Source organism: Saccostrea cucullata, unplaced genomic scaffold (assembly GCF_032062105.1).
Source record: "Saccostrea cucullata isolate Sc308-1 unplaced genomic scaffold, CSIRO_AGI_Scuc_v1 ctg4003, whole genome shotgun sequence".
NCBI lineage: Eukaryota > Metazoa > Mollusca > Bivalvia > Ostreida > Ostreidae > Saccostrea > Saccostrea cuccullata.
The window spans coordinates 8,579-26,421 of record NW_026931918.1 but is presented as its reverse complement, the minus strand read 5'-3'; the positions used below and the strand labels follow the sequence as shown (position 1 = coordinate 26,421).

Below are 17,843 nucleotides of genomic sequence, written 5' to 3'. Positions count from 1 at the left end.
GTCAAGGTTGTTGGTATCCAGTAAAAGGTCTTTGAACAAACATTACATATGTGAAGTATAAATGTCCTGGTGACTACTGTTCAAAAGATATGACCAAAGTAATAATTTATATTTTTTCTTAAAAAGTAGGTCAACCTCAAAGGTCAAGGTCAAAGGGTCAAGGATTTTCATATCCAATGAAAGGTCTTTTCACAAGGATTAAATATATGAAGTATGAAAGCCCTATCCTTTACCGTTCAAAAGTTATGGCCAAGGTTAAAGTTTTTTCACAAATACGGAAATCAACAAGGTCAAGGTCAAAGGGTCAAGGTTGTTGGTATCCAAAGAAAGGTCTTTGAACAAACATTAAATATATGAAGTATAAATGTCCTGGTGACTACTGTTCAAAAGATATGGCCAAAGTAAAATTTTAAAATTTTCATGTTAAAGAAGGTCAAACTCCAAGGTCAAGGTCAAAAGGTTAAATTTGGTGGTACGAAAAGAAAGGTTTTGTCACAAGGAATACACATATGAAATATGAAAGTCATAGCTCCACTTTATCAAAAGTTATGGGCAAGGTTAAAGTTTTTGCGGACAAACAGACAAACAGAGAGACAGAGAGACAGACAGACAGACAGACACGACAAAAACTATATACCCCCGAAACTTCGTTTACGGGGGCATAAAAAAATGGATAGAGAGTATATTTTCGATATAAAATTTAGAGTACTGACATAAGCATTTATTTTGATGACCAATCACAAGATTTCTTAATACATATACCTTCTATTGTCTTTTAACGTGAATGGTAAAATTTCCGTGGCTAAAAAAATCAACTATCAAAATCTGTCATGCTTTAAAATGTTTTTCTTCGTATATTGATCCACTGAGATTTTTTTTAAATGTCACATCGTGCAGTTTGTACCCGATAAGGTTCACTGCGCTAGGTATACGACGCATATTTAGAAAATAAAGACGTAATTTACAAGCACCGTTCTATATTGAGCTAATATCAGAGACAGGTAAGTTAATTGATTCCTTTCTCATGACAAAACCATTTCTAAATTATAAAGAAAAATGTAAGGCCATCATTGCATTTCTATTCATTTATATTATTACACTTCATTGTGTATATTGTTTATAAAAAATATTTATGAATGGATAATATGCCTTGCTCCATACTAAAGATAAAAGAATTTAAGTTTTGGAAACATGGAGGATGTATATATAAACAAGTTATGCTAAACTTTTAAGAAAAAGTGTTCTATAAGCTTTAAAAATAAAATGTACTTTTCTATACGTTTTAAGAATAAAACCAAATGTGTTACAAGCAATATTTGATATCTATAATAACATATACGAGGGTTGTTCGAAAAGTTCGTGGACGATGTCAATCTTCGTTATACTACTTTCAAGAAATTGAAAATAAGCTCAATATCCTGTGTAAAAATATTTTTTTTGTTTATGAGTGAAGTTTTATTTCATTCGATTTAATAGAAATCAATTTACTTCATTTTAAAATCAACATGTTTTGTACCCGCGGAGCATACTTAACGGCGATGTAACGTCAAAAACATAGCATCAAGAATTTCTTAAAAGGACTATCCCTATAGATTTCAACAGTTTAGTTCAATAATCACTTATTAAAAAACCCTTTTCTAGCACTTGAAATTCATTTTTCTAACAATTGCTTTCATTGTATAATTTCCTTTGTCAATGTTTTAATTTCTTTTACAACTTAGCTGTGCTTTTACAAGATTAGCAACTCGGAAGCGCTATGTCTTTCCATGATGTCCCAAATTTTTAAAGTTCTTGATCAGATTTTATCAGATAAACCGTTTCTTCACAGATTGTCCTCGTCCGATACAGGGTCTCTGTCACTCAGATACCGCCTGTACAGTTTATAAACACATGCACGACTTAATAGTGACTTAATTTTTTTATTCCTTTAACATTTTTAGAATTTATTGAGGATTTTTTCCCGAGTATAACACAAAATTGCATCGTTACGTGCTGCTCTGTAACGTTCAACAACGTCATCATTTTTGCCGCTTTCAAGGATTACCTATTTCCCAAATTTATATCTTCTAAACGAATCAAAATATTTAGCCATAATTTGGAATATGAATCAATTTAACAGTCCTTAATTTCAAAGTCTATGATTTTTTTCCCGTTTTTGCTCCTTTTTACAGAGAATATGACTACAGACAGTGCCATATATATTTCATGTGTTGTTTGTGAAGTTCTAAATTTTGACCTGCTCCGCGATCCGATTTTTGCAGTTTTAAATTCTGGAGTGGTTTGAAATTAATTATGATATATTAATTTTTTTAAACACAAACCATTTGGATTTATTGTTAAAATATTCCTACCAAAATTGGTTTGCATATGACGTTAAATAAAAAAGATATGACAGGAGTCCACGAACTTTTCGAACAACCCTCGTATTTGCGTATTTTCTGTTCTGTCAATGTTGCAAATGTATTAAAGAAGTAAGTTTGGAAGTACCTCGTTTGTACATGTAAGTAATTGACAATGTTCGCTTACTTAAGAAGTCTTTATTCAATATTACGACCCACCAGTGAAACAGTTAAAATGATAACGAGCAGGAAGTCTATTCTTTAGCAAAACATTACAGTGAAGCAACGGTAATTTTATTATACCCCCGCTTGAAAAGTGGGAGGGAATATATACAGTGTAGTAATCAGTATGTTCCTCCGTCCGTCTAGCTGTTTGTGCGTCCGTCCGTCTGTTATGCTTTGGGGTACCCATCTCTTATCCTCAACTCTTCTTATACCACTGATTAATATTTGATGAGATTTTCAGAGAATCTTTAATACAAAATGTCATTGTGCACTTTCTGTTTTTACTTTTTGATCCGACACATATTTTGGTTTCTCATGGCAAAACATGGACACTGACATTATATTCATATGGTAGGCTCACATTGCTAACAATACCTCTAGTTACACTGTAAACCACCGCTTGAAAAGCGGGAGGGTATATAGTAATCGGTATGTCCGTCCGTAGGTCTAGATGTACGTCTTTATGTTACGCTTTGGGGCTGCAATCTCATATCTATCTCATACCACTGAATGAAATTTGAGGAAACTTTTAAAAAATTTTATTACAAATTGACATTGTGCAACCACTCGCATATTATTTTTTGATTAGACACATATTTTGGGTTTTCCTCATCAAAACATTGACACTGCCATCATACTCATACGGGAGGTGGGGGTATCATTTTTTCAGCTCATTGCAATTGCTCACAATACCTCTAGTTTTTAATTTGAATCGAATACCCAGTGTTTTTTTTTTAAATAATGCTTATTACCTTTCAGGTGATTCTTGTAATCATGTAAGGTGAAGAATATTAGGAAATTAAAGTGAAATGAAACCAAGAAATATGTTGGCTTGTTTACTTAATGACATTATAAATGGCAATTATGTGCATTAATATTGCATTAATTTGTCCTGGGACTTACGATAAGTTTATAAAAAAATGTTTCTCAGATTTATATACACTGGTGAAAAGAACAATCATACATTCATCACTGTTGATCTTTTTTTTTTCAGATAGAGAAATTTGCATGAGCAATTTATGATGATTAATTCATAATTATGGAGCTTAAACATCCACTACCCTTCCATTATATCAACGGGTTATTTATAAGCTTTCTGAACTCGTCTAAATTCATGTACCGAAATTGTATTTTTTAAAAATGACTTATTATAAACATGTTCTAACGTCGTTTAAATCTGGAAAAGGTTCACTGCACTTGGTAATTGACTCATTTAGAAAAGAACGGCGCAATTTACACGAACCTTGTAATATTGTATTGATATTAGAATCAGCTGCTTGCATTCCTTACATACATGATAATAACCAACATACAGATATGTAAACCAAAGAAATTTACAGCCAAATAATAAATTTACAGCCAAATTTATTGGAATCTTTTTCAGCTTTATAATGTAGCTGTATTAGTAAAATTTCTTATCTGCAGCACGATTTATTTGCGTTGTTATATACCCCCGCTCGAGAGAAGGGAATGCGTAACTGTGTCCCTGTCTGTCTTTGTGTCTGTCTGACCATTATATTTTTGTTGCAATTTTCTTAGCACTTACTCTTCACAGAAGGTCCAATCTTTTGATCAATTTTTAGACATGAACTGAGGTGGAATTCATTTCTGTACCATTGAAAAAAGTGTATATGTAGAAAGCAAAAAGTTATTGCATTTCATTAAAGCAATGCAAATTTGAAAAACAGACATAAAATGGGACCCCTGGAAATTCCAGAGGCATATGTAGGATCCCCTATTAACTTGTTATATCCCTGCTAGCCTTATGAATTGATCATAGATACTTTGTTTTGCCAATCTAGTATCAAAAACATAGAGTCATGGAATTCTCTTACTTCCACTTATCAGTGTGATCCATTCCTCGATTGATTTGCTGAGAGCATATAAGTGTATAAGTTTATAAGTTTGGACATATAAACATATGAAAGAAAATAACTACATTTTTCGTTTTCGTAGTTTTCGTAGTGGTATCCTTTTTGATTGAGCCCATTGGTATGAGATAACATAATATACGGACGAACAGATACTGCAATTGCAAAAGACGTTGTTACTGTATACTGCCGCTATAAGATTGCCCATTTTGTTGGATGATAGTGAGAATACTGTCAAAAATACATAACAAATCCTCAGAAGGCCCATTGTATATGTGAGATTGATTCCTCACTCGACTATTTAAAATAGGAATGAAGGGAATCACTAGTACGTACATCGATAAAATCCCTTGATTTACTTAACTACCATCCGTGCGCCGTAAAGCAACACAACATATAATATGAAATTTCATAATTTATTTATTTACACAATCCATTTAAATATTTAAAGTGTGTTATATATTGATGATAAAATTTACTACTAAAGAGTAGTGAAAATTTTTTTAGGAAGCGATCATAACTTTTTAATCTAGATACATGAAGCTTGTCTACGATTTTACCGGACAACCCTCGTAAAGAAAACATTTGAAGAATAACATGAATAACGTTTGTTTCAGAACATCAAGAAATGTCTCATTTATAAAGGATCTTGATTAGGAGGAGTTATCTTATCAACACTGAAATGACCTTTCAGAACTCATTAAGTACAGGTATCCATTATTTTAAAGAATAAAAGTCTAAAATATCGACTTAATGTAAATAATAAAGTTATAAAAATATTATTTGGATCAACGTGCATGGGAATACACAAATCAGTAATTATTTAGTCAAAATATTCATTTTGTCTGATATAATGTATTCTATTTCGATTATACATATAATAAACATTGCTTTTTCATTTAAGGGTTCTTCATATGCGGTCTGTTATGTGTTTGCTCCTTCCAAAGCAGTTTGACCCTCAAAGCTATCGGATCTACGCCACAGACGTAAGTGAATTTGTTTCGTGCTGAATAATTTAATAGGGATATCCATAAGGCCGTTCTTCGTATTTTTATTCAAATAATTATCAAGCAAATCAAATCATGTAATGGGTTTTTTTTGTAATATATTATGAATATTTCTAATATTTGAAGAAATCCATTCATAAATGTACAGTATTAATATAATCATGAAGGATACGGAGATAACGAAGAGTATTCAACATCAAAGTCCATAAAATAATAAAAAAAGAATAGGAGCAGAGCATGCATTGACCTCTAGAACATCAGAGGTGGGATCAGGTTCCATGGAGGAGTGAGCATCCCCTGCTGACCGGTCAATCCCGCCATGTGCTCTTTGTCATGATCGGGAAATAACGGAAAAACCGTCATCCATTCAGTGTATAAATAATGGACTAACAATTAGTATGAAAACAATTTTACTAGGAGATCTTTCATTGGTTTAGGGATATTTGCCATTGGCACATTCATGTAAGCAGTAGGGAATCGTAACATAAAGTGTTCGCAAGTCTTAATCGCACATATAAGCAGTAGGGGGTCGTAATATTAAGGTTGTACGTAAGCCTAAGACCATAATGCAGAAGGGCGTTGATTTCAAATACATGCGATAAAGGTTCGGTTATTGTGCCATATATGCGAGAATGATGAAGCAAGTGAACTTTTGTTAAAACCGTTTCTCTTTTCCATATATGTACATTACAATTTTTTGTTACAGTTTCCTCAGCATTATCCATCACAGATGTTTGAAATTTTAGCACATTTTTTCTGAGACATAATGCCATAATGTGGTATTAAATTATGTTTAAATTGATTGTCAACTTTTTTTGTCCGTGCATTTGTCCGTCCCATACACAACAAATTTTTTTCGCAGTTTTCTCAGCGAATATTCATCATAGATGGTTTTAATTTTATCTCATTCTTAGCAGAGACATTCTATATAGTGGATTTTATTTTGGTCAAATCCGATGTCAACTTTCTGTTTATCTTCATCTGTCAGTACCATATATGACAAATCAAATTGTCTTTGCAGGTTTCTCAGCAATTTCTCATAAAATTACAGATTATTGAAGTTTTAGCACATACTTTGTTGAGGCATATAATATGGTTGGATTTATTCTTGTATGAATCTGAAGTCAACTTCCTATTAATCCGTGCGTCTGCCCATATTTGCCCTAACAAAAAACTACTATAATAGTTAACTATAGTTTACTATAATTAACTATTACAATAATGAACACGTTGACAATATGAAAACTTTGATTTACAATAGTGAACACTTTGACACATTGATTTACTTAAGTGAACATAGAACTATATAAATATATTAACACGACAGTGTATATTCACATAAGAGCGGGGGTATTACCATTGAGCATTAGCTCACAGACATCTTGTTTAATATTTTTTTCAATGTTTGAAAATGGAAAATTAAATGTTAAGGAAAGAAATTTATTTCTACTCCATGTATACTGATATGACCTGGGCTGGACTAGTTTTCAGAATTTTTAAAAACCGATTTGCGATTTATGGGCGTTAACCTCTTCACCCAATGTAACAGAATAACTCAGATAGCTATAAAATTCATTCCTAAGATAAAGTGAAACATAAAAAAAAATTTGAACATATATGTATGAATGACTTTACTATAATAGTACATCGAACTTGCTACGTAATCCCTAGACAAGACAAAAACTTAGCAATCTTTGTGTTACGAGTCCTATGTGTTTTTTTTTTTTCTCCAACAGTTTCTTTTTAATCTGACATAAATGTAGGATTTCCTGCAACACACTGTCAATATATTTATCTTTTCTGATAATTCGATCAAAAACAATCTTATTCTGATTTTAATGGACAATTACAAGCAATGCATTATCTAGAATACAGGTGAGTTTTTTTTATGTTTTTCATCGATACAAATAGAAAATAAGGGTAAAATATTAAAAATCTAAATTAAAAACTATTGCAATATTTATTTCTTGAAACGGTGAAAATTTAAAGGAATATGAAAATCGCTTTACCATTGCTCTTTCATTTGGCTGAACATCGATTTTCTCTTGGTTCATAAATTTTGTACTTACATGTTTATGTAAAAAAAAATAACAGATAATTTTAACTATGGAGCGAGCGGAAATTTTTAAGCTGTAAAACAAAAATTCTTAAACTTTACTTGATTACCAAGAGAAAACAAAGGCCACACAACATGCATATATCGCATTATGTTGATAAGCCACACGATCAGTTAAAATTATTCCAGTATATTCTGCATATTTATCAAATATGACGCAACATTTTGAAAATGAACAACTATTTCTCAGCAGACTTTTTATAAGTAAAATTTAAAGAAGTTTTAATTGATATATCTGCTATTACTTCGGACGAATGTTTTATTTTGTCAGGATGTGCGCTGAGGACGTATTAATTCTTCTAGATCATTTAAAAGAATGCAGTTCATACAAGAATAAGTATGTCAATGGCATGAATAATGCTACGCATGTTTTCTTCAATGAAACATATCGAGGTACTTTTTTGTATATATTTTTTTAGAAAAGAAAATATAACAATAATAATAATATGTCTTCTACAGGATCGTTGTTTCAGTCAAGCAAAGGCATAAATCTGGTTGGAATTAGGGGAGACTAAGACATTTCATATGACTCCACTGATTTCGTCTTCTATCTCATTATGAATTGTTTTTGCTCTTACAATGAAAAATCAAAGAAAAACTATTCTGATATTTCATTCAATATAGTGCATTTTTACACATATCTGAAAGATGCCACACTTGGTAATTTCATACATCAATTATTAAACAAAAGTATTTGTTTATTCTGGGAAAATCAACATTAATTGTGGAAAAAAATGTTTCCATGTCAGCTATCCTAGGGAAAAAATGTTTCCATGTCAGCTATATCTTATGGGAAGTTTATTTCTAATTCACTGTAATTCCCCACACACCTTATCTAGAAACTTAAAGGTGGTACTGCTTAAACATAGAGAGATCTCTATATTAGAGAGATCTAGAGATATTAGAGCAATATAGAGAAATTTTATGATAAAAATCAATTCCTCTATCGTATTACTTTAACATTGACTTTAACTTATGCAATATGTACATAAATAAATGTCTCACGTTTATTATACGCAATGAAGACAATTTAAAAAAACCAAACAAAACAAAAATAAAAAAAGGAAAAAAACAACAAAAACTAAGACCTCTGTATAAAGTTCAGCTTAAAATAACCGGTTGTTTGTGTGTTGTTATATATGGTTTTAGTCTAGATAGAAATACATAAAATTAAGAGATTTTTCACATTGTTTTATAACCCTGAAGAAATTAAATGTGTATATCCTGCATTTGAACTTTGAATCAGTTTGGTCAGTGTTACATATAAAAATGATATATCAATGTTTGTTGTTTGTTTGTACTTTCTTGTTTAAAGTCTTCCAAAAACAAAAAACACTCATATTTTGACGCCACAACTTGCCGATGGAGGGTTGCATATTTTGACCTATAATCGGCACTTAGGGGTATTGAACAATGAAGGGTCAATTTTCGTTCCTGCACATACTGAGAAACGAGACCTTGGTTTATACGATCTCATCCGAAGGACCGGTTTCCACGCCCCACAATTGCAATCGAATCTGCGATGTAAGGATCAACTCTTTACATCGCATCATCGGAACCAACGGATTTTCTCTCCGTTAATGTAGTGTAACGAAGAGAAATCCCATGGGTTCCTAAGTAGCTTATTTCGCAACTACGCTTTAATCGGCGTTTTAATCATAGAACACATACATTTAAAATCCAAAATAACAAATTAAATGAACGCAAGTCGTTAAAAATACACAGGTTAGTTTCATTTGTTTGCATGTAGTAAGCGTGATGGCAGATCAGTCTACAACATAAGTTACAGAGTAAACAAAAATAATTTTTAAAAGCTGTTATGGCAAAGTGGAATAGTTTTAATTTTAAGTTCTCCAGTTTCTGTCATTTTGAGATATTGCATTTTTATTAGCATTTATCAGTTTATTTTGTATATAATTTTAATAGCCTTATGTGTATCATTAGCACTTTGCAGTCAATGTACGTACGTACTATATTTATCATGATTCATATTATTTTCATGCATGATTCTTACAAACCTAAGGGCTCTTATATATGTTATATATAATAAATAATTCCTCTGTTTTTCCGTAATGTTTGTTGTAAGATATAATATCAGCAGATAATTAATATTAACATAATGGTTTAATTTTGCAGATATAAGAACGTGCACGATTCCCTGTACGATTGCAGCTATTCAACGAGGGTATTGTTACGGGAGATTGCATGATAAAGCAGCATCAAGGCCTTATAAAGAGAAGAAACCAGGGTTCCATTCTTTCTTGATTCATTACTGCTGTTACTGGTATGGAGGTTACCCATCCAGCTCGATAAGATTCGATATTGATGGAGACTGTGATTACAGAGTATACCGTATGTTTATAAAAGCCTGAGTATTCCTGTAAAATAATCAGAGATTTTTTTTAAGTTTGGTTGTTTCTTTAATTCATTAGATCCCCCCCCCCCAAAAAAAAATAATAATAAAATGATCAACATTGCAGACATGTCTGTAGATAATACTTTGAATTATATTGTAGAGAAGACACAATCGAGACTTGGAGAAACATGTATTTATGACGAGCAATGCTTTCCAAATCGTCTAAAATGTTCCTCAAACAGTCGTTGTGTATGTGCAGATGGATACATCGAGTATTTATTTGATTGTATTCCTGGTATGTGGGTATTATTTGCATTTAGCACAAACAGAAATCCTAATGCTATAATTTACGAAAGTTTCACATGTTATTACTGTAAATACTTTTCTACTTTGATTTGAAATGAAATTTTTATGTTGCATTTTGTATGAAGTCTTGACCTTAAATATTTCTTTAATAAGTTATACATAATTACACCAAAAATTTCAGAAACTTAATATTTCTTTAATTAGAGATGCATTACAATGATAAGAGTTTTAGAAAATATGTGACATGCTAATAATACTTTCTTTTGATTTGACAAATGTATTGATATTGAAAAAATAACATAAAATATTTTGGAATTCGTAGAATTCACTTTGATTCACTATAAAACCTTTCCGAAAATGCTTTGATCTTAAAGTGAACCGAATTTAAGTATAGTTAACTATACATGTAGCTTACTTGTATTTTTGTCAGGGTACCTCATATTTATTATTTCCAAGTTTTACTTGTATGTGTTGTCCGTTTTAGCTCACCTAAGGTAAAAGCTCAAGTGAGCATTTCTCATCACGTTATATAATGACACGCAAAAGAAACGCAACACTCTACTTTAGGGGGAAAAATTATGTAAAGTAAAGAATTTTGTATCTTAAAATTATGGATATCTTTAATTTGATAAACATCGGTAATTTAACGGTTGAACGATTTCATACCATAACCGGATGTCAAGTTTGAGTCTTCTTAACAGAAATAAAAAAATTACATGTTCAACAAAACATTTGGCAAAGTAATGGAGTTCTAAGGGTTTTAACTGTTCATCATTAGTAATGCAGCAATATTCAAAAACAACTCTCCTTTTGTTTCCCGTAACGATACTAAGGCTTTTTGAAATGGCTTAAGTACGCATTTTCATTGCTCTTGCTGAAAAATTTCAATGTAAAGGTGATGGAGAGTTGCTGATGCAAAAAATTACTACATTACGCCTCAACTGGGTCTTACGTATCATATGCATTAAGGACAGCCCTTGTACCGGAAGTCCAAGGGTGGCTACACTGCTCTAAGTTAGAGAAAATTCGACCTAATTATCTGGGAAAAAAAGCATTTAAAAATGGCTAAGAATTATTCCTTCGCTCAGATCTCGATATTGATGAACCTTTTTGTATCGTAGAAATTAAGCTGCAATTGTTGTTTAGGGCAGTCTTGCACATTCAACTTAAATGGTTGGAAGGGGGTATTTTAACTATCATATGTTACTTAGTAAAGTAAAAAGATAAACATTTAACGTTTTTATCAAATCTCTGATGTTCTGAAAAGTGAGTTTAGATTTAATGTATTCATTTTTGAAAATCATTAGATAAAAAAATCAAACATCTGTATATCACTACTGGTTGCGTTTCTTTTGCGTGTCAGTATATGTCTGTCTGTCCTTTTGTTAGTAAACTTTTAATATTTCTGACTTCTTCTAAAGAATCAATGGGCCAGTTACGACAAACCTTGAAACAAGGTGCGTGAAGGGGAATCAAATTTGTTCAAATGAAGGACCAGGACTTCTCCCAAAGTGAGATAATTTAAAAGTAGTGAAAAATTAATGACATCCTTTAAAAAAATCTTCTCAATAATCACTGGACTAGGAAAGATGAAACTTGTGTGGAATCATCCTCAGGTAGTGTTGATTCAGGTTTTTTTAAAAGACCCGCTTGGGTAGGGCAAGTATACATTGGACTATCAAATTTCTACCCAGGAAGATATAAAATATTGTTTAATTTCTTTTTTCTCACTAACAGCAAAACCAAAATTGGATATATCAATATGTAAGCATTCCCGGGTAGTGTAGATTAAAGTTTGTTCAAATTAAGAAACGCCACAGAAAGGAAGATACAAGCATCCTTCTATGGTGAAGATTCATGTTTGATCTAATTACATTGTATACTCCCTCGTTTCCCTTTCAATTCAAGAGTAAATCGCCACCACTTATGTATTCAAACTTTTCAATACTGAACTTATTTAAGTCGTTTTCCTAGTGACAGTGTTCATGTGAGCAAGTTAGCACATTGGCCTATTGTTATCAATGTTTCTTTTTAAATATCAAAATACAAAAAAAAAAGAATTGTTAACATCATCATTTTTTAAAGGTCTTAAATATGGTGAGCAATGCGGGTATAGCGCACAGTGTGCTTTTTATGGCGGAGTTTGTTCAATAAACCAGACATGCTCCTGTAAATCTGGTCACCTATATGACATCAAGGAAAAAGTATGTTACAGAGGTTAGTAAAGAAGAAGACGTATTTTACAGGGTTACATGGTACATTTTTTAAATGAATTATTTGTTGGCGATCTTTGATTTTGTTTTAATTTTTTTTTTAAAGTAAAATATATTTTACAGATTTTTAATACACAAATTCAAATTTTTAAATTTCAAAAAATCAAACCGACTTTGAATACTGAAATTTAATGCATGTATCTAAGTTTAAAAACACAAACTTTCTAATTTTTAAACGTTTTGAAATGTTAACTTTTTAGATTTTTTTTTTTTACAAATATTAAAAAATTCAAATTTCAAAATATATATATATATATTTAAACTTTTCAGTGTTTTATTTATCTTTTGTTTAATAAATGAATATTTGTTTCAAATAATCTACACGCTTTGAGGTTTAAGAATTTTGATTAAAAAAAATTTGAATTTATGATTAAAAAGCTTATTAAGAGAATCTGTGTCCACGGCGTATTGAAAAAAAAAAGAAAAGCATGAGCGGATCTAGAGGTGGGGGCGGTTCGGGGAAGAGTTGATTAGAAAGGGATTGGCGCAATCATAGGAAGTTGTAGTATGAAACGCAGCATTGTTAAGGATTGAATAAGGGGGCGGTTACTAATTGATACGGGAAAAGTTTACTGTGACGTCACACAAAAATATGACATTTATGTATTTCTCATTATACCATGTATTTCTCATTATACCTGAAAATGAAATAGTTTGCAACGTTTAACTGTATTAGCATAATAAACAACAATAAAACTTATCAATGCATTTAAAATACTTAGTTAAAAACTTAGCTAGTTAAATCAGATTGAGGAATTTTTCATAACAATAAAAAATGCGTTTATTATTAAACGTAATATTATTTATCAGGTTTTAAATAATCGATTAATACCGATGTATATCCTTTGTTTAGTGCGATTATTCATTAACTAACAAGAGAATGTATTTTATTAATTATGTCGTGTTTTTATGTGCAGGTTACACATATTTCACAATGAGATACCTCATAAAATTGAAAAGTGCTGCTGCTTTCTTTAAATCGAGGGCGTGATTTTATAAGTACACAAAATATTTGGTGAAAGTCAAAAATATTTCGACATTGGCTTATTTACCTGAAAATTTAACTACATGTATTACAATGCAAATTCTATTCAAAGCAGCAGCACTTTTCAGAAACTACAAAGTATGCAGAAACAATTAATAGCTTGAATTTTTAATGTCAACTAGGGTATTCCCTTGCGATATTGAAATTTGTTCATGACCTACATTCAGTACACTAACTATGCATTCATCACGTGACTGTCCATCGATGGTACCAAACTTAAATTCATACTGTATAGAGTGGGTTATACTATGCTATTTCCATAAGTATTTGAGTTCTGTGATAATAAAACAGCCTAATTAAAATAAATTCAGTTTTAAAAAGGTCCCACTTTTTGCACTTCTATTTTCCGTTGATTTCTCATAATAGGCCTTAACAGTGCTTCGAATTATATTAGATGTATTGGAACTGAAATTGTCCGTTTTTCTTTTCAAGGAATCCAAAAGCAAGTTGAACAAGACAAAAAATATTACAAAGGTAATACAAAGTCATATTTTTCATGGGATGCATTTTACATTTTTATATTTCCAAATGAACCTTGATATATAAAATATATCAATTTCCTAAACATATTTTAACATCTAAGGACATTAAAGAAACCAACGTTATTCATAATTATAATTAAGAGCTGGTACCTCTTGATCAAAATAGCTATCAAATGTTTTCCTATAAAGAAAAAGGTATGGTCTTAGCTTTATCGTGCCCACAAAAATTAAATACTTTAAAAAAGATTTAGAAACTGGCTTAAGGTAGGACAAAACACCAGTGGGTTCTATTTTAGCCCATTCTTAAAAAGTATTGGAGAAAAAGGAATAATTATACTATATTGACAACAATGAATGATCCCTGTAAGAAAAAATAGTAAGTTTTTCGCATGTTTGCGTCCATCGTCGCAAACCACGGCCAACATGTACGATCCTCTCCTATTCTGGCCGTGGTTGAACGATGAGAAAATTTTTTTGTATCTCATTAAAAAATTGACCAATGCGAGTAAAGCATAATCGGATGATGAACGATGAGAAAATTTTTTGTATCTCATTGAAAAATTGACCAATGCGAGTAAAGCATAATCGGATGATGAACTTTATCGCGACCTTTCACTGTCCAATCGTATTATAGAAAATATTTCTTGTATACTGTTGACGTCAGTTGTTGATTTCAATTGCTATGTAAACAAAACTTGCCACTGACTGAATATGACGTCACAATAGAGTGGCGTAAATATTCAAAAGTACGACAGTTGTTGTGATCAAATAGCCACGGGTAGGAGAGAGCTAAATGCGGACTCCGGACCGTGGCTTGAGACGATGGTTTGCGTCATATTTTGTGAAAAAGCAATGAATCCTATATACTGGTGACTTGGGGGCTTACATATTGGAATGTGTTTACGTTATTTAAGTGCAATAAACAAGCACGTAACAGTCTGTTATAAAATTCAGTGCAACTTTTGTTCCATGAATAGTATAAGGCTGGTATTTTGACACATATATGCGGCGTCTCCATTTTTTATGTACTACAAAGGTTAGGGTCATATCAAGAGGTCAAAGGTCAAATATTGTGACGTCCTCTACTGAATCTTTTAGTTTTTTTGCCATTGAAATTTTTTTTTATCACAAATATATCTGAAACCACTGGTTCAATTTTCTTTATTTTTACACAAGTTGTTCTAGGACCCATTTGAATCATTCTGTAGATTTTTTTTTAAGGTCAGACGAGACGTTCCTCAAAATCTGCTTCAGTTTGTATATCTTCGTAATGTATAAAAAATATTCAACCACTTTAAGTTTTGGATATGTTGTGCAAAATTCAATAAAAGACCATATATCTTTAAAATTTTGTGGGCGATGCCTGTAGACAATATTATTTGAAAGAAAATTCGATTGAAACTTGGTGTCTTGTTCTACTTTTTAAGAAAATACGGGATAATGTACATGTTTATGACGTTACAATAAACATTAATAAATGCGTGTTAGAAAATGATTTGAATAATTTTCTGCTTAGAGTTTCAATGATTAAGAAAGCTCGATCTTTCATCTTTTACTTCAGTTTCATCTTTAGGAAAATCACAGGGCAAGATCTGTATTAAAATCATACCTTGTTCTTTCATCTCTTCCAAATATATATGCATATTGGATCTATTAGTCGTATATTATAAAAATGTACAGTAAAGGAATAATCGAACGTCATACTTTTAAGACAATGTCCTGTTGACTTTTTGCAGTTAATGTACAAACACAGCTTCAATGATGCCTTCAGTTTTAGTCGTTAATTAATTTCTATATATAACTTTATTTTTTAGACAAAATGGTTTATGTACTTTTCGCTACAGTCGGATGTAGTTTCTCAGGTTTAACAGTTGGTGTGTCGGTAGGATTTGTCGCCATGTTCCTTTTTCAAAAAAGAAGATCAGGGCAACACAGGTATAGAGACCATTGAAACATTTTGCACCGTAAATTAAAAGTATATTCACGATTGAACTATTAATTGTTAAAAAAAAAAACAACGAACAGAAAAAAAATACGTTAATTCAATAACATATTTCTGAACATATTTTAAAGAGTGTTTAGTTTCTTAGGTTTAAAAGAACAAGAGGCCCAGGGGCCAGATCGCTCACCTGAGCAATTGGCTAGGAAAAAACACAGATCAAATCAGAACTGAAAGTAAACTGCCGGAGGGGGGGGGGGGCTTGAATTTTACCCCCCCCCCCCCAGGGGGTCATGATTTGAACAAACTTGAATCTACACTACCTAAGGGTGATTCCCTATAAATATAACGAAGCCTGGCTTTGAAGTACTTGAAAAGAAGATTTTAAAAGGTTTCCCTATATGTTCCTATGTAAATATTTGATCCGCCATTTTTGCCCCACCCTACCCCCCGGGGTCATGATTTGAACAAACTTGAATCTACACTATCTGAGGATAATTTCACTTGTGTTTCATCTTTCCTGGCCCAGTGGTACTTGAGAAGAAGATTTTTAAAGATTTTTCCTATATATTCCTATGTAAAACTTTGATCGGCCATTTTGGCCCCACCCTTCCCTCGGGGGTCATGATTTGAACAAACTTAAATCTACACTACCTGAGGATGATTCCACATGAGTTTCATCTCTCCTGGCCCAGTGGTTCTTGAGAAGAAGATTTTTAAAGATTTTTCCTATATTTTCCTATGTAAAAATTTGATCGGCCATTTTGGCCCCACCCTACCACCAGGGGTCATAATTTGAACAAGCTTGAATCTACACTACCTGAGGATAATCCCACATGAGTTTCATCTTTCCTGGCCCAGTGGTTATTGAAAAGAAGATTTTTTAAAAATGCCATTAATTTTTCTCTAATTCATAATTATCTCCCCTTGGAAAAAGGCCTGGCCCTTCATTTGAACAAACTTGAATCCCCTTCACCCAAGGATACTTTGTACCAAGTTTGGTTGAAATTGGCCCAGTGGTTCTTGAGAAGAAGATGAAAATGTGAAAAGTTTACGACGAGGACAACGACAACAACGACAACTACGACAACAACGACAACGACAGACAACGGACAAATTTTGATCAGAAAAGCTCACTTGAGCCTTCGGCTCAGGTGAGCTAAAAACGCCAAGATGAGAAAGTATTTCTAAGACGTAAACGATTCTACACGATATGACAGGGCTTATGATTTTCTCTTTTATAATATGTTTTTATATATTTCAGGGAAATAACCCATTGATGTAATCACTGTGTAATCTTACATCTGCAGATAATAACTTGTGAAATCTTTGTATCAACTTCAAGTATCTACTATTATACGTTAATTAAAACATAAATAGATCGAGTGATACCGTAACAGAATGAAGCTTAAATGTTATACAGACTACTGCTCGAGAAGTGATGTACATGTTAATTCAATAAATTGAGCACAACATATCTATTAGATCGTTTTATAGTCAACTTATTTACATTAAAGTATTTATTTTTTTCAAAATACTAGAGAGGTTCAATAAATGATGTCCTGGACTCTATAACAAACAATTAAGCAATCATTTGACTTAAAGCTTGATTTCTTCTCATGATTGAATCTTTAATGAATTGATTACAGTTTATATGACCATTTTTCATCACATTGTGAGAAACTGGAAAACAAAGGCTATTCGACACAGTGTATCAAAAATGAATTGTCAAGAATCAGTAACCAAGAGTACATTTGTAAAATTAAACGCTTTACTAAAGCTGATGTAATACTTGTAAAGAATCCCAAAGAAATATTAGTTAAAATATGTTAAATTTCCAGTAACCAATGTCTGTTTTATAGCCATATCAGCAAGTGAATCTCA

General features: G+C 31.8%; 1 protein-coding gene across 1 annotated transcript; it reads left to right on the top strand.

The window, feature by feature from the left end:
* Window positions 1-894: 894 nt before the first annotated feature.
* LOC134234011 (uncharacterized) lies at window positions 895-17,440 on the top strand. Its single transcript, XM_062716071.1, has 10 exons — window positions 895-1,001; window positions 5,053-5,145; window positions 5,340-5,421; window positions 7,830-7,951; window positions 9,695-9,910; window positions 10,075-10,209; window positions 12,306-12,437; window positions 13,971-14,012; window positions 15,835-15,955; window positions 17,224-17,440. Exons 2-10 carry the CDS (start codon window positions 5,118-5,120, stop codon window positions 17,237-17,239), a joined length of 894 nt encoding a protein of 297 aa, XP_062572055.1. The 5' UTR covers window positions 895-1,001; window positions 5,053-5,117; the 3' UTR covers window positions 17,240-17,440.
* Window positions 17,441-17,843: the final 403 nt, after the last annotated feature.